The sequence below is a fragment of the Branchiostoma belcheri genome, unplaced genomic scaffold (assembly GCF_001625305.1).
Source record: "Branchiostoma belcheri isolate BF01 breed outbred unplaced genomic scaffold, Haploidv18h27 scaffold15, whole genome shotgun sequence".
Classification (NCBI taxonomy): Eukaryota; Metazoa; Chordata; class Leptocardii; order Amphioxiformes; family Branchiostomatidae; genus Branchiostoma; species Branchiostoma belcheri.
In genome coordinates, this window is record NW_017802935.1 from 2,072,948 (window position 1) to 2,096,419 (window position 23,472).

At 42.4% G+C, this 23,472-nt stretch overlaps 3 protein-coding genes and 1 pseudogene across 3 annotated transcripts in view; 1 reads left to right on the forward strand and 3 right to left on the reverse strand.

Moving 5' to 3' along the window:
* LOC109465253 (vesicle-fusing ATPase-like) overlaps positions 1 to 7,575 on the reverse strand; it is a 27,845-nt gene extending 20,270 nt beyond the window's left edge. The window contains exons 1-3 of the mRNA XM_019762426.1: positions 7,532 to 7,575; positions 6,808 to 6,899; positions 6,085 to 6,184 (exon numbers count right to left, since the gene is read on the reverse strand). Of these exons, the coding sequence (XP_019617985.1) occupies positions 6,085 to 6,184; positions 6,808 to 6,899; positions 7,532 to 7,543 (204 nt within the window). The 5' untranslated portion in view covers positions 7,544 to 7,575. The remainder of the gene's footprint in view (positions 1 to 6,084; positions 6,185 to 6,807; positions 6,900 to 7,531) is intronic.
* Positions 7,576 to 11,696: 4,121 nt separating this feature from the next.
* Positions 11,697 to 16,688, reverse strand: LOC109465264. The gene is made up of 10 exons (XM_019762438.1): positions 16,433 to 16,688; positions 15,886 to 16,040; positions 15,437 to 15,591; positions 14,850 to 15,008; positions 14,335 to 14,470; positions 13,650 to 13,787; positions 13,084 to 13,271; positions 12,655 to 12,783; positions 12,032 to 12,176; positions 11,697 to 11,824 (listed from the first exon to the last, which is right to left on the reverse strand). The coding sequence occupies exons 1-10, from the start codon at positions 16,483 to 16,485 to the stop codon at positions 11,781 to 11,783; spliced, it is 1,302 nt and encodes a 433-aa protein (XP_019617997.1). The 5' UTR covers positions 16,486 to 16,688; the 3' UTR covers positions 11,697 to 11,780.
* A 639-nt stretch (positions 16,689 to 17,327) lies between these two features.
* Positions 17,328 to 19,695, forward strand: LOC109465262 (annotated as a pseudogene).
* A 195-nt stretch (positions 19,696 to 19,890) lies between these two features.
* On the reverse strand, positions 19,891 to 23,208 carry LOC109465269. The gene is made up of 4 exons (XM_019762445.1): positions 23,038 to 23,208; positions 21,705 to 22,524; positions 21,193 to 21,373; positions 19,891 to 20,407 (listed from the first exon to the last, which is right to left on the reverse strand). The coding sequence occupies exons 2-4, from the start codon at positions 22,518 to 22,520 to the stop codon at positions 20,238 to 20,240; spliced, it is 1,167 nt and encodes a 388-aa protein (XP_019618004.1). The 5' UTR covers positions 22,521 to 22,524; positions 23,038 to 23,208; the 3' UTR covers positions 19,891 to 20,237.
* Positions 23,209 to 23,472: the final 264 nt, after the last annotated feature.

Consider the following 23,472-nt stretch of genomic DNA (forward strand, 5'->3'; position numbering starts at 1 on the left):
GCTGCAGTACCTAGGAAAGCCGCCAGGGGGCCCAAAATCTAATCATTTCTAGGTCTCATGAAGTCATACCCACCTACCAAGTTTCATTCCAATCCATCCACTGCTTCTCGAGTTATCTTGCTAAACCACACACACACAAACACACACACACACAGACAAACGCTACTGAAAACATAACCTTCTTGGCGAAGGTAAAAAACAAGATTTTCTCCCAAGATATAACACTACAGTGATCATTTTTTGGTGAGATGGTAACCATTTCCAAAGGCTTGTACCAAGTCAATATCAACATAGAAATACCACAGGCAATCTTGAGAAAATTTTTAGTAAGAATATGGGGAGGGAACCTGAGGAGAGCCTTCCTATATATGTTGTTGGTTCTGTACAGCCCTGCTAAGTAGTAGATTTCTATGCCAGCCAGTGGGTCTATTTTTGGTCCTGATGACTGATTGATAGTTTTTCATTAGCAGTACTGTGGCTGTACTAATGACTTCTGCCTCATCTCTCCTGAACTAATCTAGCTGGCTGTAATAGAGTCAGTAATTCAGTGTAGTACTACATGGTTTGCTTTAGGTAAATAGTAAATGTATATTTGCCACTCCAATTTTGAAAAGAGCACTATTCTACATTGCAATGATATGAACCAAAACAGCCCCTAAAACAGCATATTAAGCTCTGATCAGCAAAGTTTTTTTCTGACTCTCACACTGTTCTCTTCTGACTCATACCATTACCAAGGACATTATACATATACATCTGTATATAATGTCCTTGCTCATACATTTACAACTCATGATGAAAACATGCTTTCTAATCTTTCACTCATGATTCAAATATTCTTTTAATCTTTCAAAACATGTCTGTATTGGTAGCCTCCCAAGGATATATACATGTATTACATATTTACGAATACATTCTATACCAATGCTTGCTGAGATTTTTATTAGTTGATAAAAGCACCTAACTGAGGGCAGACTGGTAAAATTTCTCTTGACAACTCAAGGTTTTTCTCAGAATCAGTTCAGGACAGTTGAAACTGTTTCTTTATCTGTAGTGTAAACCAATTACAAGTGGCTGTATTCTGGCAGCTGGCAGTTCTACCTTACCAAAGGTAAGTGTTGGTTACATGCACAGCAGAACATTTTTACACTTTGATTTTTTAACCTTCACATAAGATTGTTTTAGGTCAGTTTCTTCCTTTCCAAATGATGTAAAAAATACATGTCCACAAGCAGAGCTTGAAATAATTCCAGCAAGCTACTTGGTCAGTACAATAATAAGTCACCGTACCTTGTTTATTTTGTTCTAAAAAGATTATTTTATTAAGCAGAAAAGCATTAGGAGCACAAAATGAAACTTTAGAATCCCTTTCGAATATTAGAACCATTTTCAAACTGAGTTCATCGGTACCACCCCTGGTCACAGCATGAAATTCAGTAACGTTACCTGAATGTGTTTAGGTTGTTTGTATGAAATATATCTGAGTTTATTATATGTTGCTGCAGCTGTTTGCTAGATATTCGTTTTCACCTGAGTCAAGTGAGGAAATAGGTGTAAAGTACTTATCCCAAGGGCACAACATTGCAATTGGAACCTGCTAGAGATCATTTTGAATCCAGAAACTTTACATTCTAAGTCAACAAACCCAAACAAAAGGTTTTAGATTCTAAATCAATACCTTCAGGGGGTTTTCTAGAAAAATTTAGCATGAGAGAGCAGATCGCAAGCATTGCGAGGGAGCTAAGCAACTGAGGGGGAATTTTTTATGACAGTAAAATGGTTTGTAATGCTAGAATGCATATTGTATTGTTTTTACATCTTCACTGGAGAAAGACCATTTTGAGAATATGGTCTATAAGACTATATCAGTATATGGTGTGTAAGTAGCCACTTTAGGCTCAATATAAAATTGATACGAGGGAGCTGGCTGGTTACATGTGGGAGCTGAGCCTTTATTCCCGTCTCGAAAAAACCCTGGCCTTTACAGCGAGGCCAGCTTGCCACCTTAGTGTGCTTGATGTAAACAAAACTGAATATTCAACAAATATTTCTTGTCCACAGCATCACGTCTACACTCTCCTACATAGTCTACCAGTAGTATCAAAGCTATTTGTCTTTCAACAAATCAAAAAGAGTTGACATGAGAGAAAAAATAATACTTGAATATTCAGCTTTGTTCGCATTACTAGTAACACATGTCAGCTTACAATGATTTTTGGTCTGTATCGACATGTATAAACCATGCAATTCTGGTGGCCTATCAAACTAGGAGTAAACAGAATATCTGCATGGGAAATTTTTGCATGCAATTTTCAATGTTTCAATGGATCAGGTCAGGGCTATGGGAGTCATATGTTCTATGTTATTGTGACAACCTGTATCAATATCAATTTCAATGCATCTACACCTAAATTTATGGGGATTCATCATTGTTATGATAACTCAATAGATTATAACGTTTTGACTGAGTGAATGATAAAACATTGCATATCTACCATGGTAAAATAACTTGTATACTGGCATGTTAACTTGGTTTTCAGTTGAATTCAATGTTTAGTCATAGATCTATATGCAATCCAACATTGCAGACTGACCAAATGCACTGACTTAACAATAGTACATTCAACATAAATAATGGCACTTATTTCCAAGTTGATGAGTTTGCAAATTGCAATGGAAAAATGGCTGAAGAATCTGTGTATTGAGTACTACTAGTATGATCATAATAGTACTAGTAGCAATATAATCAGCTGCTATAATTATATAATTTCCCTTTTTTTTCAGCAGTTTCTAGGATAACTAGAACACAGTTACAATGATGAATACACCCATCAACCCCATATATCCTACAAACACTGGGGACCCAGACTGGTCTACTACCCTGTTAAACACCAAGGAACCAAATGCCTTGTACAAAGGAAACATCAGCAATCAAAAAGTCTCTAAAATATACAGGGGCTCTGGAAATGATATATCAGCAGAAAAGGGCAACATTACAGCTGATAGCACAGACACAAGTCAACCTGATATTACAACCAAACCTACTCATGCAAAACATAGCAATATTCCCATTGCACCATACGCTGTCTCTGACACTTACACTGAACCATACACTGTCCCTGACAATACTGATATTAAACCATACGCTGTCTCTGGCCATACCAATATTGAACCATACGCTGTCTCTGGCCATACCGATATTGAGCCATACGCTGTCTCTGGCCATACCGATATTGAGCCATACGCTGTCTCTGGCCATACCGATATTGAGCCATACGCTGTCTCTGCCCATACCGATATTGAGCCACACGCTGTCTCTGATCATACTGATATCGAGCCATATGCTATCTCTGGCCATACAGAAATGGCACCACACACTGCAAAAGCATCACAAACAAAAAGGTCTCATCAGAAAACAAACCCAGACACACAAAGACCTCGTGATCAGGACCACGGGGTAAGGATTTTCCCAAATCCGATGTATCAGACAGCAAATGACACACAGAATAACATTGGTGTGAATAATCCTTCAGTTCCTAGTAGTAGTAGTAATCCTACAAAGGAAAATAAACTGCTGGACAATCCTATGTATTCAGCACACAGGAAGCGGCCAGCAGAAGGTAAGTTTATTTTGTCAGTCTGTGGGGTTTCAAATGGTTATCTATGGAAACAATTCCTAGGAAACATGCATGATGTGGAAAAGAAAAAAAATTGTTCCTATTTAAAATAGTATTTTATTCTTATTTTCATTGTTGTTCATTATATAGATCTAATAGTAATAGCAGCAAATTCAGAACCTGGCACCACAGCCCTTGAAGAATGTTCTTTTGCAATGAAAACATCACATTTGACTAGTAGTAGTATTATCAGGAACTGTTGTATTTTGTTGCCATTTGTTTCAAGCTGTCTTTAATAAGTTTTAACTACAAACATGTACATAAAAACAGGCCATCCTGCTGTCAATCGGTACTGCTGGTTGTTCCCCTGTATTTCCTTCCTTCTCCTGGTTGGAACCATCACTGTAGGAATTTTCCTAAGGGTTCAGCACAATGCTCAGGAGCCAGGCATCCAGATGGTAAGGAAGGTCTTTTGTTATATATTCATAACTATAGGCAATGGGCTGTACTACATGTATAACTAGGCAAAATTTCACATGTAGAATGAAGTTGTTCCCTATAATTCTGTATTTTGCCCTTTGTAATAACACATGCACAGAAGCTGTACAGAAGTTTATGGAATGTGACAAAAATTGTTGTTCTTTTACTTCACCAGCTTAGCCCTGCTGGAAATGTGAGCACACCCAGCACACTTATCATAGCTACCATCATGGGCACTGAGGCACCCATCCTTGGGCATCCTGATGGTACCAACCCAACTGATGGTACCAAATCTACTGATGGTACCAACCCTACTGATGATACCAACCCTACTGATGGTACCAAACCTACTGATGGTACCATCCCAACTTATGGTACCAACCCTACAGATGGCACCAACCCTACTGATGGTACCAACCCTACTGATGGTACCAACCCTACTGATGGTACCACCCCACCTGATGGTACCATCCCAACTGATGGTACCAATGCTACTGATGGTACCATCCCAACTGATGGTACCAACCCTACTGATGGTACCAATGCTACTGATGCTACCAAACCTACTGATGGTACCATCCCAAATTACGGTACCATCACAACGGATGGTACCATCCCAACTGATGGTACCAACCCTACTGATGGTATTGACCCAACTGATGGTACCAACCCAACAGATGGTACCATCTCACCAATTCTTGGGAGCACTGATGTTACCAACTCAAATGAATTCAAAATTGAGAGCACAAAAGGTATTTATTTCACAAATGTCGACTTCACATCATTTGAAATTCATATAGTTTCACACAAGAACATGGTATTTGCACTGTAACAAATCTAAGCTATTGGCCACACATGTTTCCTCTGTAGGACAGACAACTCAGAAGACTCAGAAGAGCAATATAATATTCGGAGGACTTGGAAGAGGACTGGGCCAGTTCAAATATCCACGTGGACTGGCCGTGTCCACTAGTGGCAAGATATTTGTTGCTGACAAGGGAAACAGGCGAATCCAAGTCTTCAGCATGGGGGTGTTTTTCTCCACACATTTATCTTCATACCCAACAAACAATTGATATCATATATCCGTCCACGAGTCATTTCCATGGACCAAACTGGGGCCCTGTGGGTCCTGTGGTCTGGACCTTATGTCCTTGTCAACCAGTACTGTCAGAATGGGAGTTTGATTGGCAGGTTAAAATGGACACTGTATGGAGTCAAAGTCCAGGCAATCGCTGTGGACACCCAATCTAACAACATCATAGTGACAATGTTACATAGAACTAGGAAAGGTGAGGCAGGGTTGGTCCAGCCTGATGGAAAACTTGTGCGTAAGTTTGGACGTCAGGAACTGAGAAACCCAGGTTCAGTTACAGTTGATAATGAAGGGAACATCTTCATTGTAGATGAGCGGTATTCTCTCATCTACAAGTATGACAAAACTGGAACTTTCTGCACCAAATTTGGAAAAGAGAGGCTTAAGGAACCAAAAGGGATCTGTGCTGACAAGTTGGGTCGGATAATTGTGGCTGATACTGAGAATGATCGTGTGGAGATGTTCACAGGCAGTGGAGTTCATATCCGCACGGTGGTGCATATCAACAAGCCTGTATATGTGGCCATAGGTGGGGAGGGGCAGCTTGTTGTCAGTAGCAAGGACCACACTGTATCTATCTTTTTCAACTACTTGTACTAAAGTCATTTACATAGTTTCTATCAGGATCATTATGTACAGTTTGTTTAAAGCTTTAGAAGGAGTATTTGATGCTGATATTGTATACTCTATATTGTACAGTAGCCTTATTCAGGATTGAATGAATGAACAACAAATCATGTGACATCAGTAATTGGTCAGGCAAACACTGGTGTGAGACAACAGTAAAAGTACCTTGTATTGAGACTGACGGCTAAGAACACCGGTGTGAGACTGTACTAACCTGTATGAGACTGAAGGCTATATTAAACACCAGTGTGAGACTGTACTAACCTGTATGAGACTGAAGGCGATGGTACCAGGTACAACACTGCTGTGAGACTTCAGAGTGAAGATAAACTTGTCTGTTGGACCAGTCCTCACTGCCACATGTCTGCAAAATTACAGATGGAAAAACAGAGATGTAAGCCATTAATTATATCAATGATATGATGATATATTTAATTTACTATTTGTAAGGACATTATATGGGATTATATGCGATATGTGTGATAGTAACATAATGATACAAAGAGGGAAAATATGACTCTGGGGCACAGAATCAGAACATGCTCCAGTTTTCTGCCAGGCCTATGTAGAGAGGTAAACACTGTCTGTCCTGGTAAAAAATGGTGTAATGACCTATGATCATCTACTTAAAGGTGAAACATTAGCATGATTTTATGACACAAGATGGGAAGCTATTACATGCTACAGATCATTTTTGTGCCTTTGTGTATTTTTCTACAACAGAACTGTGAGCTATATTTTTTCGATCACTATTTTACAAGAATTTCCAAATTGTCCAGCGTTCTAGCCAGCTTCCCTCTTTCTGTAATTTGACAGAATTTGACTACTCGTGTTAAAATCGAGTAAAATTTCTGCTCAATCCGTCATTTTTGGGGCTTGACACGACATCACTTGAAAGAAAATTGCGAAGACGGATAGAAATTTCAGGCTGGCTAGGAGTAGAACACTTCAACATTATCTACATAGAAACTAGACAATCTTCCCTACCTGATCTTTTCCACATCAAACTCCTTGTCGTTGACGACAGCACAGTTGGACAGGGACAGCTCATCTGTAGGACAGCGTGCTGCTTTCATCACCTGGGAGACAAATATACAAGTTTGCACCATTCTCAAGCAAGGCCTTACACTAAGCTACAGGAATGACATTTTTAATAATTTATTAATCCGTGCTGGGTTTGGATATCCCAGGTCAATGATTGTCAAGCAAAATGACGATATCCTTACAAATTCAATGTTGCACGCAGAAACCTTCATCAGGGGAAATTAGTGTTTTAATATAATTGATGCACCTTGCTGTTGAGCTGTCTCTCTCTCAGTATCTGAATATCTTTGATGCAGGTTTTAGCTACAAGTAGTAACAGGTTCTTCGTAAAATGATTTTCTGGTCATGACTACAAAAGTAGAAGTGAAACTGCTCCTTGTGTCGCGCAGGCTGGATTCTATATGACTCACCAAGCTAAGGCAGGGGATTTTCCCTAGTACATCATACTATTCATAGTCAGGGGAAACTGAAAATTTTCGATCGACAGACCGCTATCGTTAGGGTTAGCACATGGATTTACAGCTAAAAACTCCAATAATCAGAATATCACTTGACCCGAACCATTCTTCATCATGTTCACTATCACTAGTTAGGTACTAACTATTGATGGGTGACAGGTTAAGTTACTAGTAACTAATTTTCGGGAGCGACTCGCACAGAAACTCACCTTCGCCGCCATCTTGGATTTCGGTGTGTGTCAGGTGACTGTAGCTGTCCCCTGTAATAATGCCTAAAAAATCCGTTTTCTATTTCAGCGGATTTAATGACCTCGTATAAAAATTATTATCCTACGTAATGATAATAAAGAACTTAGACATTACAAAATTCACTGTTGATTTCTTTAAAGGATTTGTGGCTTTTCTTTCACAATTATATAAACAGGCATAAATATCACTGGACAGCATGTCAACAATCTCCACGTGGAGGCGATTCCGTGGCAGAAATGACATGTGAATGAGTCATCATCGACGTTTTCGCTTTGAATATCGCGTTCAGAAACAGTAACTTAGATGAAAAAAATAAGTCACAAACTGCAATCAATTCGTGGAAGAAACTCAACGACTAATATTACAGTAACGTCAGAAACATGAGGAAACACTAGTGCCAATACAAACTATCGAAAAATAGCCTTCACCATGCCTGCGCGGCCAGTCAAACTATAACGGGGGGGGGGGCAAACTCCCCTGGCAAATATTCTCCTATAATATAGCCAGCGTAGTTAGTCTGATCGAACAATGTCAGAGAAACAAAGGACATGTGGACATGATCCTTGCTTCTGAATTCATACAGTATTCATACATAAGCCTGACAGACGCTCCACACCACGGTGAGGCTAAAGCGCCCCCTAGCGCAGCAAGTATCATATTTTGACCTGGTCAAAATGTTACATGTTTTCATTCGTTTAAGTCTAAAGATAGCCCAAGTCCCTTTTCTGCATGGTAGCATATTTTAAAGGTCGATATTCGTTTTCTTGTAGCGTCCCTCTTCGTTTTCTAGCATCTGACACTGCTTCAACATCTCGGTACGACAGTGGACCGCTTCGGCACGTCTCTTGCAAAAATGGCGGGAAATTTCACCCACTCTCACAGAAATGGGAGGCACATCGTTTACGCATATATTCAACTACCTATTACCCCGGTGCGAGTCAAATTACTTCCCAAAACAAAGGAGAAATACATGTAAGGATTGCGAGCTATGAGAGTTGGCAAGAGTTCTAATTACTGGTAAAATAAATAGAGTGAAAGAGTCACACTCACAGGCTTGGATCAACGGAGGAGGCTAGCTGAGTTGGACGAGTGCCAGCGCCATTATAAACACTTCTGGAAGGCCTGGAAGCCGTAGCACCTAACAGTTGTCAAGTTACCTCTATAACAATTTCACGTGAAGGGTCCGTTTGTCAGAGAACGTCGTCAAAAGAGCTAATAGAGAGCTGCGGTAAACTACGGAGGACGGCAACCGTAACCTAGGTTCTCCAACTCTCGGCGGTACAAGGACGCCACTTCAGACTTAGCAGATTGAAGTTGAACTGCAACAAAGATGGCAACGTCATGATGTGGTTGTTGATTGACCAATAGGCTAATCCAATGGATTGCTAATTGACCAATCAATGAGTAGCTACTATGTCACTTTTGTTTAAGACACCCCTGAAGTATTTTTATTTTATTTTGCTGCACCCGTTCGGTTTATAAGACAATCAAAACTTCTTCTTTTTTTCAAATTTATAAAGCTCACACAGACAGCTCACACTATGATTCTTTTATGGTTTGTAGTATGACGCAATCACCCAGCCACATGTGTTAGCGACTCGTTCCCAGGTTTCGACATCGGAGGCTAAAATAAAGATTTACCGGATCCCGGTATAGTGGCTTATTTCGTCGACAATCACCCCTTGCACACCCCTCTTCATGGTCGTAAGTTCATATTGTTCCGATTCTTACAAATTTAATTTTCTTTTGGACAATATACGAGACCTTGACCGTCCTACGACCGAAGTATTAAGAAGTGCAGTACGCAATCATCCCCTATGTGAGACTCATTTGGGTTAGAAACCTAGAGGAGCATGTAAACAAACGGCCCAGTTGTAATTTAGTTCTGAAGAATTTAGCGGGATTTGAAAACCACCAACCTTCCGTACACCGAGTAGAGCAGACACCCATAAACCGGGATGAAAACGGATATAATCGCGCAGAAGACACCCTTCCCACCCCCATCAAACTCCTTTCGTGCCGTACCCGGAAATTCAAGCCATTGGGTACGGCGAAAAAGTACAGGGTACGGCACGAATGTACCGGGTACGGCTTGAAATTTTCGCGGGTACGGCACGAATTTCCGGGTACGGCCAGTAATTTTGAGCGGGTACGGCTTGAATTTCGGGGTACGGCTTGAAAGGAGTTTGATGGGGGTGCTTCCGTAGAGTTTCTCTGCTCCAGGCCCCTTGATCAGCACCAAGGCCAGCACCAGTTAACATTCGGTTAGAACAGGCCTGGCCGGGCAGTAATGCAGCAGCATCATTTACCCTTGAGCAGGCCTGAGGTTTGGCTATTCAAAAGTTTCCCATGAAATGACGGCTCAAAAAGAGAAGAAATGAACGTATCTGATTACTATCATGTGTATGGGGATTTAACGCTAAACGGTTGTGAGTGAGTTAACTAAGGCCAGTGTGCAACTACACTGCAACAGTTACGTCATGGTTACGTCAGCCACGGGTAAATGTGACCCTGCAGTTTGGAGAAGAAGCGCTAGAGGCCACTGCTACACGGTTCACCTGCCAAATAGTATCAATACGTTTCACCGACGTCAGGACGCTTTGCAGTTAATGGGACGCATATTTCCGACTCTAACCCTCATCATAACTTTAATTCTAACCATAGCGATAACTATAACAGCGGCTAAAGATATGGGACGGCGAAACATTACAGAAAATGTTGCTGTGAGTGACTAAATTTAGACATACGGTTCATCACAAAGGCCAGAGTGCAACTGCACAACATTACGTCAGCCACGTGCAGGTAAATGTGACCCTGCAGCCTGTAGACAAATCGCTAGAGGCCACTGCTACACCGTCAATCTGCCAGGTTTCGTCCTGACGTTTTCGCCGACGTCAGGACACTATGCAGTCAAGAGAGCGCCTATTTCCAACTCTAACCCTGATCGGAACTTCAATTCTAACCATAGCGATAACCGTAATAACAGCTTTTAGCGGTATTGGAAGACCACCGACCCTCCGTACCCCGAGTTAGGAGAGCAGACAAGCATAATGGACACCTAGAAATCGGGATGATAATATAATCGAACACGAAGTACAGTGGTAGAAAATACGATTTGCATGTGAATCACTGCACATGGAGGTCAACAATGGTAGACCATGCAGCAACGCCCTCTACCGATTTATCTGCACACCGTCTTTAGGGTTTCTCTGCTCAAGGCCCCTTGATCAGCACCAAGGTCAGCACCAGTTAACATCCGGTTGCGCTGTAATACAAAGTTGAACTGATAGCCTAGAACAGGTCTGGCCGTGCAGTAATGCAGCAGCATCTTTTAGCCTTGTGCAGACCGTGTGGCTTTTCAAAAGTTGCCCATGAAACAACGTTTCAAAAAGAATAAAAATGCCTGTTGGAGGTCCCTGCTAGATAGTGTTCCACTGCCATGACGTGACAGGAATAGCACCATGCATCAGCGCCCTCTACTGGCTTCTTGGCTAGCTGCCGCTGGGTACTAGTACATGTATTTCTAACCTAGATAATAAAAACACATTATTTTACAGAGACAATGATACAGTAACACAGTGTCAGTGCTACAGATATTTACTTTAAATATAAAATGTACAACTTTGTGAGAAGGAACATTACTGTTTGAAAAACTCATGCTGTTATTCATATAAAACCCGAATGAACAGTAAGTCATGACTTTGGTTTAGTTCACAGTGCTCGAGCTCTGAATACTGATGTCTGGATTACAAAACACTTGTCTTGCAAAGTTTTACTGAACATCCATAAACTCAGCTCCGTTTATTTAATACTGACAGTGACAGCCAACACAAGGTCACATAAATCTAACATAACTTACAACAAAATCATATCAGGTGGCAAGCTATTTGGTCCCTGAGACCTTAACAAGTGTTTTGCTGTCAATAAATAATGTGCTAGTGTAGCTGAAGTTTGTCTCAATATGTTCCAGCTTCTAGCCTAGGTTCGATCCTTAGACTTGGTTTTCCACAGATCCCATGCTTGCCTCTTATAAACTACATGTACTGCAAGTACAGAAGCCATGGAAAACCATGTTGGGAAGCAGCCAGGCTACCAGCAAATCCTGAAGTACAGGTTTATTTATCCCTCCACCCTCCAACCAAATGCCATCTTTAGTAGTTTGTCACAGTCTCATCTCATTTCTCTGTCTGGTATAACAGGACAGTTTCCTCAAGGTGTCTGCATCTTTCTTGTGGTAACAGCAAATGTTCCACCTGTGGGGAAGATAGTCAGTATTAAAGTAAATCATTCAGCAAAATCAGATGTTTTTTTGCACCAAGTTTTTAAAACAGACAGTAGTACCTTGTAGCACTGTCAATATGCTCGATAAAAAAAAAAAGGATGTTCAATGAAACTAAGAATATCTTTTACATCGGTGATCTTACATAGTAATTGTTTATTCACAAAGATGACAGAATCACCTTCTGGAAGTGCAGCAAAGATATCCTCCAGCGAGTCCCCCTGGCTGACATGACTGTGTACTGCAGTGAGCACGTCTTCCTCGCTTGCTGCTGTTGCAAACGACTCCCTGACAGCACCCTGTCTACCACCAGTGGCTGCATTCTCCTGGAGCAACATAAAAAAAAAACATTGACTGCATCAGTAGTGGCTTTGGTACACTGTGAACCAGTAACACCTAGCATTGGTTCACAGTGAACCAGTCATTATGACTATAGAGACGACAGATGGTCATCAAAATGTGGGCTCTTAAAGCTTGCTAAACAATTGCTTTTGAATAAAGAACTATTTAGTTCATAAATTATCTGCAACTTATGAATTTTTTGCAACAGCTGAGTATAATCGCAGTCACTACACTTTTGCAATGGTATGTAGAGATTAGGATAAGGTGAGTCATATTAAATTGAATCTGCATCACCACCCTATCCTACTACTTTCACTTAGCACCCAATTCTGGCAAGGAATAAAGTCACGTGTTTTCAACATTTGGTTATGGAATGTTGGTCAGGAATGTTTCCCACTTGCTTGTAAGGCTGTGTAGCTACCATGCAGAGTACTTACACACAATGTTCAGTACGAGTGTTACCTTTTTGATCCCATCAGCTTCATCCACCCCTCTCACCCTGCAGGCTGAAAACTCCTTCGCAAGGTCTGCTGCTGTCTGACTGGTCACAGGTTGGAACATCCTCAGCACCAGGGGGAGCAACTTAGTGTCCTGCAGGATCCAGACTCACATTTATAGTGTAACATTGTTTAAGGTCACATCTGTCTGAGATTGACATTTACTTTAAGTGTTTGAGATAGTAAAAAAAATATGTGAGGCAGCTCTTTATTTTTTGAGTACCACTCATAAATAAGTAGAACCAAGCAACCGTACCAAACAAGCAACTGTTTTCTGTCAGTGACATCGCCTTTTTGCCCCAAAGATATTAGCATGCTATGGGATAGGGTTACTACATGAAAAGAATGAGCAGAAAATTGCATTGGAGGCCTTTAACACAGCCCAGAGTTGTACCTTGACATGTTCCTGTACTGACTCCTGTGTCCATGAGAAGCGAAAGCTCCTGGCAGTGAGCATGTACAGCAGCAGCTGCAGGCCGTTCTGTACGTCCAGGCTGAAGTCAGCATCTGTTACCGCAGGCTGCAGCAGGGAGAAGTCGATCACCTTCACACGCAGGTCTCTACACAACATCACGTTTCCAGCTGCAGGAGGGAAAATTGTAGTCTCTGAGTAGAAGTGTGGTTTTCCTTTTGTAGATATCTTTCAGCTTGTTTTGCTTTATATCTACTAGGTATCATATGATTGTGAGGAAATGTAGTGTAAAAGATTGTTTTTTTCCCAAACATAACATCATTAAGCAGGCCAATACTTTGTACTTTTGCCACACAGTGGGATGCCTACCTTAAACCTAACTACCTTGTCTCTTGACCTCCTGGTCATTGGGGGACAAGGCAGAAGCGAGGATGCATTGAAATGATGAAGCAATGTAAACAGTACAGCAGGAATACTCCAATATGTAGGAGGCAACTTTCCCAGCATACATGTAGGTCAGCTAACAAACAGTTCAGTTCCCTACTTACGATGGAGATCACAGTGTTTGACACCACAGCTGTGTATGTGCGCAATGGCGGCAAATATTCCAGTTGCTATGGTAACAGCATCCCTCCAGTGAAGAGGATTTGGCTGATGGATGTCCACAAGTTGTTTTAGAGAAACTCCTAGGAAGAGTGACAAAACAAATTGTAACAACCTTCAAACCTGTTTTCTTAAAAGTTTTATTTCACATGGTTATAAAAAAATAACAACTGGCATAATGCTTGTAATGTCATGTAAATGTATAACTCTTACAGCGTCTATTTAAACTGAACATTAGGCCACACCAATTTAATTTGTTGGTTCTCGGATTCGCCTCTTCATTTTTTTCTGATTTGCAAAAAAAAAAAAAGATTCTGGTTCTGAATCAACTCAAAAATGCTCATATTTTGCCCCCAACAGTTGAGAAAAGTCATTTTTCTTCCTACTTGTTGCAGTGTTTCCATCTATCAATGCAGTGGTTTGATTAAAAGTTCAAAATTCATTGTTTAAATATTAACACAACCTTTTGTGTTGACTTCATGGCTCCTATCATAGCATTTGGGACTATAATAGGATGCCTAGACCTGTTTTTATTTTTATTTTTTTTCGCCCTGTAGCTTCATGTTTTTTCTGACAAAATCCGAGAAACAACAAATTAAATTGGTGTGGCCTTACAAACGAGAGTCTTACTGGGGTTGATGAGCTCCATGTGCCACCACACCGCTCCGTCCTGCAGCATCACAGCGTTCAGACCACAAACATGGCGGCTGAACCCCAGTCTCAACCACGACTCTGCTTCTACCGGGTTAAACTCACGCAGTTTGGTCTGCAAACAGACACAATTCAATTGTGATAACTGTTATCCATGTTTGGTAAATACATGTACTAGTTTATGGTAGGTTTGAGCAAATTCAGTCAGTTTATCAGATCTGAGTTGGTTTTAATTAAAACGTTAGTTAATGTTTGAGCATCATCACTGTGACATTTTTATATTTTTATCAACCTTTCAATATACTGGTATCATCATACATGCATAAACAAGAACAGTTAGACTTTTGCCAATAGCATATCCAGCAAATCCATCTATGTAAAATCAACTTAACCATTCAAGAAATACATTAGATACAGATGTATATAGATATGACTCTAATCTTAGCTTCATGACAATAAGATATATTGAAAAAGGTTACAGTAAAAAAACTGACCTCTTTCACTGCATGTTGTTTTTTAATAGATTTTGCCAGGTCCTCACAGACGTACACTTTTCCGAACGCCCCCTCCCCCAGCAGACCCCCTGTCACCCACTCCGCTGACGGACTGTACCTCTCACCCCGCCGGTAGTGGCTTCCGTCTGGTCGGAGGATCTGGAGCAAAATAAAGGCATTTTAAATGCCTTTACTAAACCTAAGCCTATGTTGCACTGTCTGGGCATAATCTGTAGAAGGGCTGCTAGAACTTAGAAGCATTATGTAGCCAGGCTACACCAAACCATGTCATCAAGCAAATACTATACACATGTAGAAAGGGAGAAAGACAGTGCTTAGGTTCAGAATGTCAGAAAAGGGTGCCTAAAAGTTATACATAACCTAAAGGATACAAAAGACGGCTGTTTTAAAGGAAGTCACTAGGGGGCCCAACATTCTAGATTGCTTCTTCCCATGTATCAAAAATGACCAATATCCCTTACTCTATTTAGTCATACCTTCACCATTTGTCTGAAGTGAACAGAAGAAAACAGCAACATCACCCTGCTAAGTTAGCTATAAAATTGTCAGAAATACCGGTACTGTACCTCAACTTTGTTTCCTGTGCTGGTCACAATGTACTTGGAAAACATGACTCCCTCCTCCAACTGGAGATAGTCCTGGGACTGACTGGCCTGTTCTGCTGCCCATGTCAAGAATTTGTCTTCTTCCTTCCTAATCCGCTGACTGGATAAATCATTACCTGGGAAAACACAAGGGAAGCAAATGGCTCCATATCTGCATTTTACAGAATATAGAACACCACAGGTGGCACTTTTCATCCTCATGAAATCCTTTAAAACACTATGCATGCTTAAGTTACATACACAAGACTTAGCTGTACATGTCATCTTGGTTGTTTCGTGTAATGATATTACCTGTCAACAGAATGTGCCTATGCATCCAGTTTGGTTCACTTAAGGACAGTTATACTTCTTTAACAACACAGATACATGTACACTCACACACACACACCACAAGGAGAGTCCCCTCTTACCTTCAGCAGAACCAAGGGTTGGCTTTTCAAAAACTGCGTCGACTGTGTCGGAAGCCTCCTGCCTGCTGAGAGGATGACTGTAGTACCCAGAGTCCCCCTGTCTCATGGCTGGTCCATCCTCATCTGGTTTCAACTCTTCAGTACTGCTGGGATTTCTGTACATGTGATATCATACCCAGGGGTGTTACAAGCATGGAGGTTTTTACCTCCATGTTACAAGGGAGGAAACCAAAATAACAAAATGGCTGCCTCCATGGAAAGCGGGTAAAACAGAACAGATTTTTGCCTCTACCGAAATTATTGACATTAGGTAATGATACAGATACAGATGTACACAATGCAATAGGAACTTTTTTAACATGGGAAATAAAGAGCATGGAAAAATGGGTCATATTTTTTTCGACATAAACAAAGGTTGACAAGCAATTATATTTAGCAGGAAAATTCATTACATCATCATAATGTGTGCATTGACAAATTTCAGATCATCTATAGCTATAGACTCTATACGAGACTTATACGCTACGTAACACAAGGTCAAACGTACGGAGAAGTCGCAGAAACTCCAACTGTCTGTTTTTTGTTGTGGCTGTCCGCCATGTTGGCACGGCACTTCCGGGTTGTGGACTGTACCACATACGTGATTAAGAAGGTGGCTGATAAAGTACTTAACGAATGCGCTAAGGCATGGTTCTACTTCTAGATCCTTCTCTGCACAAGGTGATCAAACATGCGCAGTTGGGACGTCTTCTGAGAAATCCCCGTGGCCGAAGTTTCGGTCAGTTCGATGACCAGTTTGGTCAGCTGGGGAATACCAGATAGAGCTGTGACGTAAGGAAACTGGAACAGCGCATTATGTCTTAAGGGGGTTGCACTATTTCATGTCAGACTCAGAGCATTAATATGATGATTGAAGAAATCTATCATGTATTGCATGAAGTAACATAAGTTTTAAGATTTATAAACTACATGAAATACACTGATTTATCTCTAACTTTGCCCAATTATGGATTATTTTAGATCCTCAAAGTTTTCTTCAACCCTCTATTAACTTGGTTATATCTAGGAGGAAAAGTTTCAGTTAGGAGTCAACACAAACTGGGCTCGATAGCCCATAATTCTGTTTAAAATTGCCACAAATAAATAAATAGATAATACAAACGTTATTATTGAAGACTATTTCTATAGCATTTACAAATTGTTATGATAAATTACATTATTGCGCCAACCTATCGATGCCATCTTCTATGCCATATACTGTAGCACAGAAGCAGGTATAATCGTTCCTCCTACTAATACAGTAATAGGCCAATGTACTACAGGTGGTTTCGGAGGGTTTCAAGTTTCGGTTGTGCAATAACTTTGCAACTTTCGGGGATTCCCGAAAGTTCTGAAGTATAAAAGGTATTTTGATGACTAACGCTCAGTCGTTAAAACGACTTGAGCGAAGAAACACGCACCTAGCAACATGTCGCTGTACAGATTTTGCAAGTATTCCGCGCTTGCGGGCACCGTAGGGGTAGCGGCGGGGGCTCTGCTTTTCCAGCACCCCGACCCACCCCGGAATGGCAGCGGGCGGCACTGCGGGAGTTCAGCCGGCCGTCCTACAACCCTGCACCGCCCGGGTACCGGGGACAGCTGTTCGCACCCCGCCTGGACTTCCCCTCAAAACCGCAGTCTGGGGACGAGGACTTTCCCTGGCTGGGCATGGACTTCAAGACAGAACCAGAGAGGTATATATATTATATATATATGAACTTCTGTTGTCATTTCATGTCTGAACCTACACGTTAGATAATACTAGGTTTCTATATGGACTATGTACATGCAAGCATTTGTATGTAGTCCTGAAAGTATGTGTGTGTGTAAGTAACTATAACAAGGAGCTAAACGACTGTTTTAATAATATATTTGTATGTAACGTTAGAATTTAAATAAATAGGCAAGTCTGGTCATGGCAAGAAAAGTCAATAAAATCTTTTTTTTTTTAAATCAATTTCAGATATCTGCGAACCGTTCGTGATTACTGTTTGGAGGGTAACATCGAGAGTGACTTCAGAGTGGAGGAGAACAAGACCCGGGACTGGTACCACATCCCCTGGATGTCCTTTCTCCCCACGGGGCGTGAGCCTATCCACGGGCTGACCATGGAGCGGCCGGCCGCCCCCGGGATGCTGGCGGACACCCAGCGGCGGAGACTGCAGACGTGGGCCGTGGCGTTCTACAACGCGCCCGGCGCCTTCGTCATCGGCGACGTCTGGAAGGAACCGACGCGGCCCAAACTGGACGGCGTCGTCTTTCCTGAAGGAACCATCGGTTTCAAGCTCCTGTTCACAGAAGGGAGTGAAGAAGACATTCCGTACCTGACAGAAAGTCCTGTCTGGGAGGCGGCCATCGCCAGAACACCCGAGGCACCTGGAGACAGGGGTCCGCCTGTACACATGAGACTCATTCAGATGGACGTCGCCATCAGGGACGAACATGCTGATATTGGTAAGTGTAGGTGATTTATTATAGCGTAAGAAGTGTCGCTTGAGTTTTTCCTGAAGTGTACTGGTACTTTTTTAGTTTGAAAAGTAGCCATGTGTTGTATCGTAACGCAACAAAGATGTTTGAGATAATCTGTCTAACTTTTTGTTTGTTTATTTTCAGGCTGGGTGTTCGGGACGTTTGTGTACCACAGCTCCCAGTGCGATGACGCCCCCTGGCGGCGGCTGGTGCCCGTCTGTCTGCAGTGGGGGAACGATCCTGACCTGACTCAGCAGCGGTACCAGGAGGGCGCCCGGCCCGTACAGACTTGGAACAACCCGCGGATCAGGCAGCTGGGAATACTACCAAGTAAGCATCATATCTATTTTCCGGCTACATTTTGCACTTCAGATGGTTACCGTGTACAGAGGACAAATTTTCTATATTGTGTTCTTCACCTGTTGTGTTCTTTCCTGATCGATCATTAATTGTGTGATACTAGTACTTGCAGTAACAATACTGTACTAAACTCCTATCTTTTGTTTCCAGGTTCCCGCCCGTACCTAGGCTGGCTGGGCCGTGCAAACGGACCGGTGGACAACTTCAAGTCCTGCTGCGCCTCCTGTCACTCCACGGCTACAGTACCGGACAAGGACAACTCCGTCCCTCGGCCGGTACCCCCCAGTCGCCCCGGGAAGGACGGCGAGTTGATGCGGTGGTTCCGGAACCTGAAAGCAGGGGAGCCCTTCGAGGAAGGCCGAAAGTCGATGGACTACTCCCAGCAACTCAAGAGCAGTATCAAACAGTACAACGAATGGGCGAAGGAACACAGACCGAAGACATTTCTCCACGGGGTCGCTCTGTGGTGGCAGGGGCTGCTGCAAGTGCGCCCGTTTCCTAATCCAACAACGCTGCCTAGCGGAAATAATAACTAATGCAATTAGTCAGCCGAAGTTGACCAGAAAGACTGAAAAAATTAATATATACATAAATATAAGAGACGTATCAGCTGTGCGATATTGTATCGGGAGAGCATGTTCTGCCGTCTTTGTTGCCGGACAGGACAGCGAAAACTAAGTCTAAGGGAAAATCCAGTTTTCTAATTATTGGACAACGATCGTGTGTGCAAAATGCTGCTGTAATAATATTACTGCCAAATATAATTAATTTGCGATGCTCAGGTGAAAAATCAGCACCGTATAGATTACGTACTGTAAGCATTAAGGCTACTGAAATACGGTTGTACATGTTTGATTGATATTGTGGCTAGCGCTACTTGAAAAGATAAACGTAGGAAATTGTGGCTACTTGAAAAGATAAATATAAGAAAATGATGTAAAGAAAAGAGAATTTATTTTGATATATCCATGACAATGTACATATCGCAATCATAAGTGTGACGTTAAAAGATATGATTCATATTATAAAATGCTGCAAATATCTATATATTATTACTTACTTCAAAGACGTATAATGTATGTCAAAGCAATATGGAAATATGAATACAGTTCAAACTATCATGTGTCCTGTTGTATGTTTTTTTTTCATATAAGGCCCTTATGAGTTCGCCTTATGGTCTTAGTAACTAGTAATTGGCCATCGTTACCCTTATATCATGTAACCCAACCAGAAAGACGCTGCTCTGACCTAATAGATTGTGTAATACAGGCTGGCGGGTATTTTTCTGCTCATTTTCATTGTTAAAATACTCTTTAACTACTGCCAGGCCGCGTTATAGACCATTTCACACTTTCTTTACTACTGGCTACACTCATGGGCATGTAGAAATAAGATAAATGGTCAAATGCTGAATGCTGTACAGTGTATGGTTGGTATGAGCCGTACACGTACGTCCTTTCTACACGTATGTCCTTTCTAAACATCTAGATGACGCCCCAGTCCCTGACTTCCTGCACAATCTTCAGCAGGTCGGGTTGCTGACTGGGCAGCAGGCCTGGAGCGAAGATCATCCGTTCAAACACGCCGATAGCACAGTCCGCACGGAAGTCTGCCCTCAACTGCTCCAGGGTGTACAGCTGCAAACCTGTAGATTCTGTAGAAACACAAAAGAACTGATGTATGTAGCTACCGCCCCCTGCACTTGAATTTTGAAAGTAAGGCACTACGAACCAGTAAATACAATTAAAACACTACAACTTTACACCGAATAAACTCAACGGTGCACACACCAATTCCACTGTAGTGCCCGGAAAAAAAGTGACGAAGGGGTTCCGATGGTTCATGTTTGAGTTTACATTTCTCATAATCTGCTGCAAAATGGGATTAACTACTAACATGGCTGGAAAGTGTAAGAAGTGGCGTGTTTTGGGTGAAAATTGATTTCGGGCCCGAGGCTTACTTCCGGGTGTCCTTCCGCCCTGAGGGCGGTGCTTCGGTTTGACCTAGATATGCCTTGTATGCGTTCTGGGGGTGCTGTAGCTATGCCTCGCGCGACGGGCTATTGTGATAATCTCAGTGTTAGGATTTTCTTTATACTTTTCTTAATGATACATAAGGGTTTTCTCTTTCCGACCATATAAGTCATATCGGTGACTAAAATCTGGGTGATGGGTTTAATTCCACGTGAAAATGGCCAATTTTTGGCATCATTTTTCATCGAAAAATTCTTTTTCCCCCTAAAATTTACTAAAATGTGAGAGGTGAAAGAAATTGAAATTCTTTTGTTCTCGTATCTAGAGGGATATCCTTCATTTGCAAACAGAGTGTTTTGGCTTAAGAGGTATTTCCTGAAAGAGACGGTCGCTAGAGTTGAGGGTATGCAGAATCGAATTGAGACCCAAAATAAACTGGGGTGTGCCCCCTCAAGATGATACGCACTATTTTCTCCTAAGGTCTTCTGAAGTTCTTGGTGATAATGTTCCAAGATGGCGTCCCGTTGGTTGTGGAAAATGTCCCAACTTTGGAACATGAAGAGGAGGACTAGGTCATAGGTCGGGGTTCGGTAGGACGGAGTCTGCCAGTCCACCAGCTTTACGTCTGAGGCTTTTCCTTCATCGTACTATGGAAGAGAAAAGACGAACAAAATTTGTCAAAGCACACAGTCTTGTTATAAACAACACACCAGTAGTCAGTACTTAAAATACATGTAACAGTAATAAACCAATTGTACAAAGAGTTAGGAACACAAAAGCAAAGAAGAACAACTAACGATAACGGTATCTCTTTACGTTACTTGGCAATGTATCCTAAGAAGCATTGGCAGTTAGATTAGAAAGGAACCGTACGATTAAGACAACGTATCGACACAATCTAACGTTACATGCAACAGTATAACATTTCCGTTTTCTACAATAGATGATCATCTGAGCTGAGCAGATGTTGGACTGTACCTTGAACATGATGTTGTTGTTCCAGCAGTCCGTATGGCTCAGTACCTTAACCCTGTCTGGGTTCTTCACCGTCTCAATGACCGTTGGGATGGTGTTCAGCTTCTCAAGACAAGCCAGCAGGTCTGTGGCGTCGGGAAAGGCTTCTGCGAAGGTCTTGTACCCCTCGCGGTAGGACGCTTCGTACCACTGTTGTTTGGTGGAGTGGATGTCCATCATCCAGCCGTACTTGTCGGGTAGCGGGACGCCGGACTGCCGCTCCAGTCGGTGGGACAGCCCGTGGATCCGGGCCAGAGCTCCGAATGCCAGCTTCATCTCCTGCACGTCTAACGGTTGTGGGAACGGTTTGATGGAGAAGCCCTGAGTTTTCAGATTCTCCATCACACGGACCGACATCTTGGAGGTCTGGTCGCTGGCGGTGAAGTAGCACTTTGGGACAGGCACAATAGCCTCGACTCCAGACTCCTTAGGCTGAGCGCACACGGACAGGAAGTCCGGGACAGCCACGGAGTAGAACTTAGACTCTGCTGTGTCAACTTGGAGATAGTCATCCTCGGTCATGAATTCTACGACCTCCATCATGTGAAAACTTGTCAGCTTGGCCACGAGACTGTATCTCTCCTCTTTACCGTTTTTATTCCCGGAGGCCTCGAAGGCGACGAGATTGTTCATGAAGCCCTGACCCTCACCTATGGGGCCTTGTATGTTGACGTGAGTGATGTTGACGTCAGGGTCGGTGTTGTTGAGTACCTGTTGTATCCAGGGCTGGGTGATGTCATCAACAGACCGGGGGACGGCGGGCATGGCGGACGCTGACATGTTTCTGGTGGGACATTGAGGGTCATTGGAGGTCACAGTATCAGTCATATGTTTGCCAAAATTGCTGGTGCTGTGTGTCTGGCGTATTGAAATCCTGTATATTTCTTCAGTGAAATGATTGAGGATGTTATCTAGTGCCATGGAGGTAGAAAAAAGAGACTCTTTTTTCTACCTCCATGCTAGTGCCAACACTTTCGTGCTCTGGTATTGAATTTCGTGTAAGCCATCCTCTCCGATAAATAATGCATGTTCCCTATTTGACCAGTGGCCGCCATCTTTGACTTTGTGGGGTACAGGTTTGTCTAGTTTGTCCCCTATAAACGCTGTTCCGAATCAACTACCCCCCTTCCCCACCGACAAACACATACACATTCCACGTCTTACAGGTGTGTAGCGCACATTTGACCCCTCGTATCTCACTAAAGCCTGCTACTACAACGATGTACAGAACAATAGCAACCGTACTAAATTATATCGGGCCGTAGGGTACGGCCAATAAATGTCTACCCTGTCTTACCTCTTATATAAGGGCCTAAAAGGTTGCAGAAGGAAGACGGTGTATAGCTGTTGGGACGCAGGTTGACGTTCACCTCCCCAGGTACACCGTGTGTGGACAGGCCAGTGTGGGGCCGTGAATGGGGGTGTACTTCCGGGGACGATCCAAAATGGAAGTGTGCGTGTTGACAGCTGCGCCTTACTCAAACACACACAAACGTCCACGCACTTCTTAAGTAAGAGGTAAGGTAAGAGAAGCAAATGCACAAACAGTTGGTCTGAAGGAGGAGAACGTGTACCGTGTATGTCACCCCCGTCATTCTTGGTACGTCCCCATGCCAGACACGCCCCCCACAATCTCCATGGATGCCAACGCCAGGCCAACTAACGGACGACAGATTAGGGTCACCATACGTAAGGATGGAATGTAAACAATTTATACAAAAAGAAAGACTAA

Coding starts and splice junctions, on each gene's coding strand:
- LOC109465264 (XM_019762438.1), bottom strand. CDS start 16,485: ATGGCGGACAGCCACAACAAAAAACAGACAGTTGGAGTTTCTGCGACT. Junction 15,009..15,436: donor GCACAGGAAACAAAGTTGAG/GTACAGTACCGG, acceptor ATTTTGCTCCAG/ATCCTCCGACCAGACGGAAG. Junction 11,825..12,031: donor CTTTGCTGCACTTCCAGAAG/GTGATTCTGTCA, acceptor TCTTCCCCACAG/GTGGAACATTTGCTGTTACC.
- LOC109465269 (XM_019762445.1), bottom strand. CDS start 22,520: ATGTCAGCGTCCGCCATGCCCGCCGTCCCCCGGTCTGTTGATGACATC. Junction 21,374..21,704: donor ACAACAACATCATGTTCAAG/GTACAGTCCAAC, acceptor TCTCTTCCATAG/TACGATGAAGGAAAAGCCTC. Junction 20,408..21,192: donor GAAGACCTTAGGAGAAAATA/GTGCGTATCATC, acceptor GTGTTTCTACAG/AATCTACAGGTTTGCAGCTG.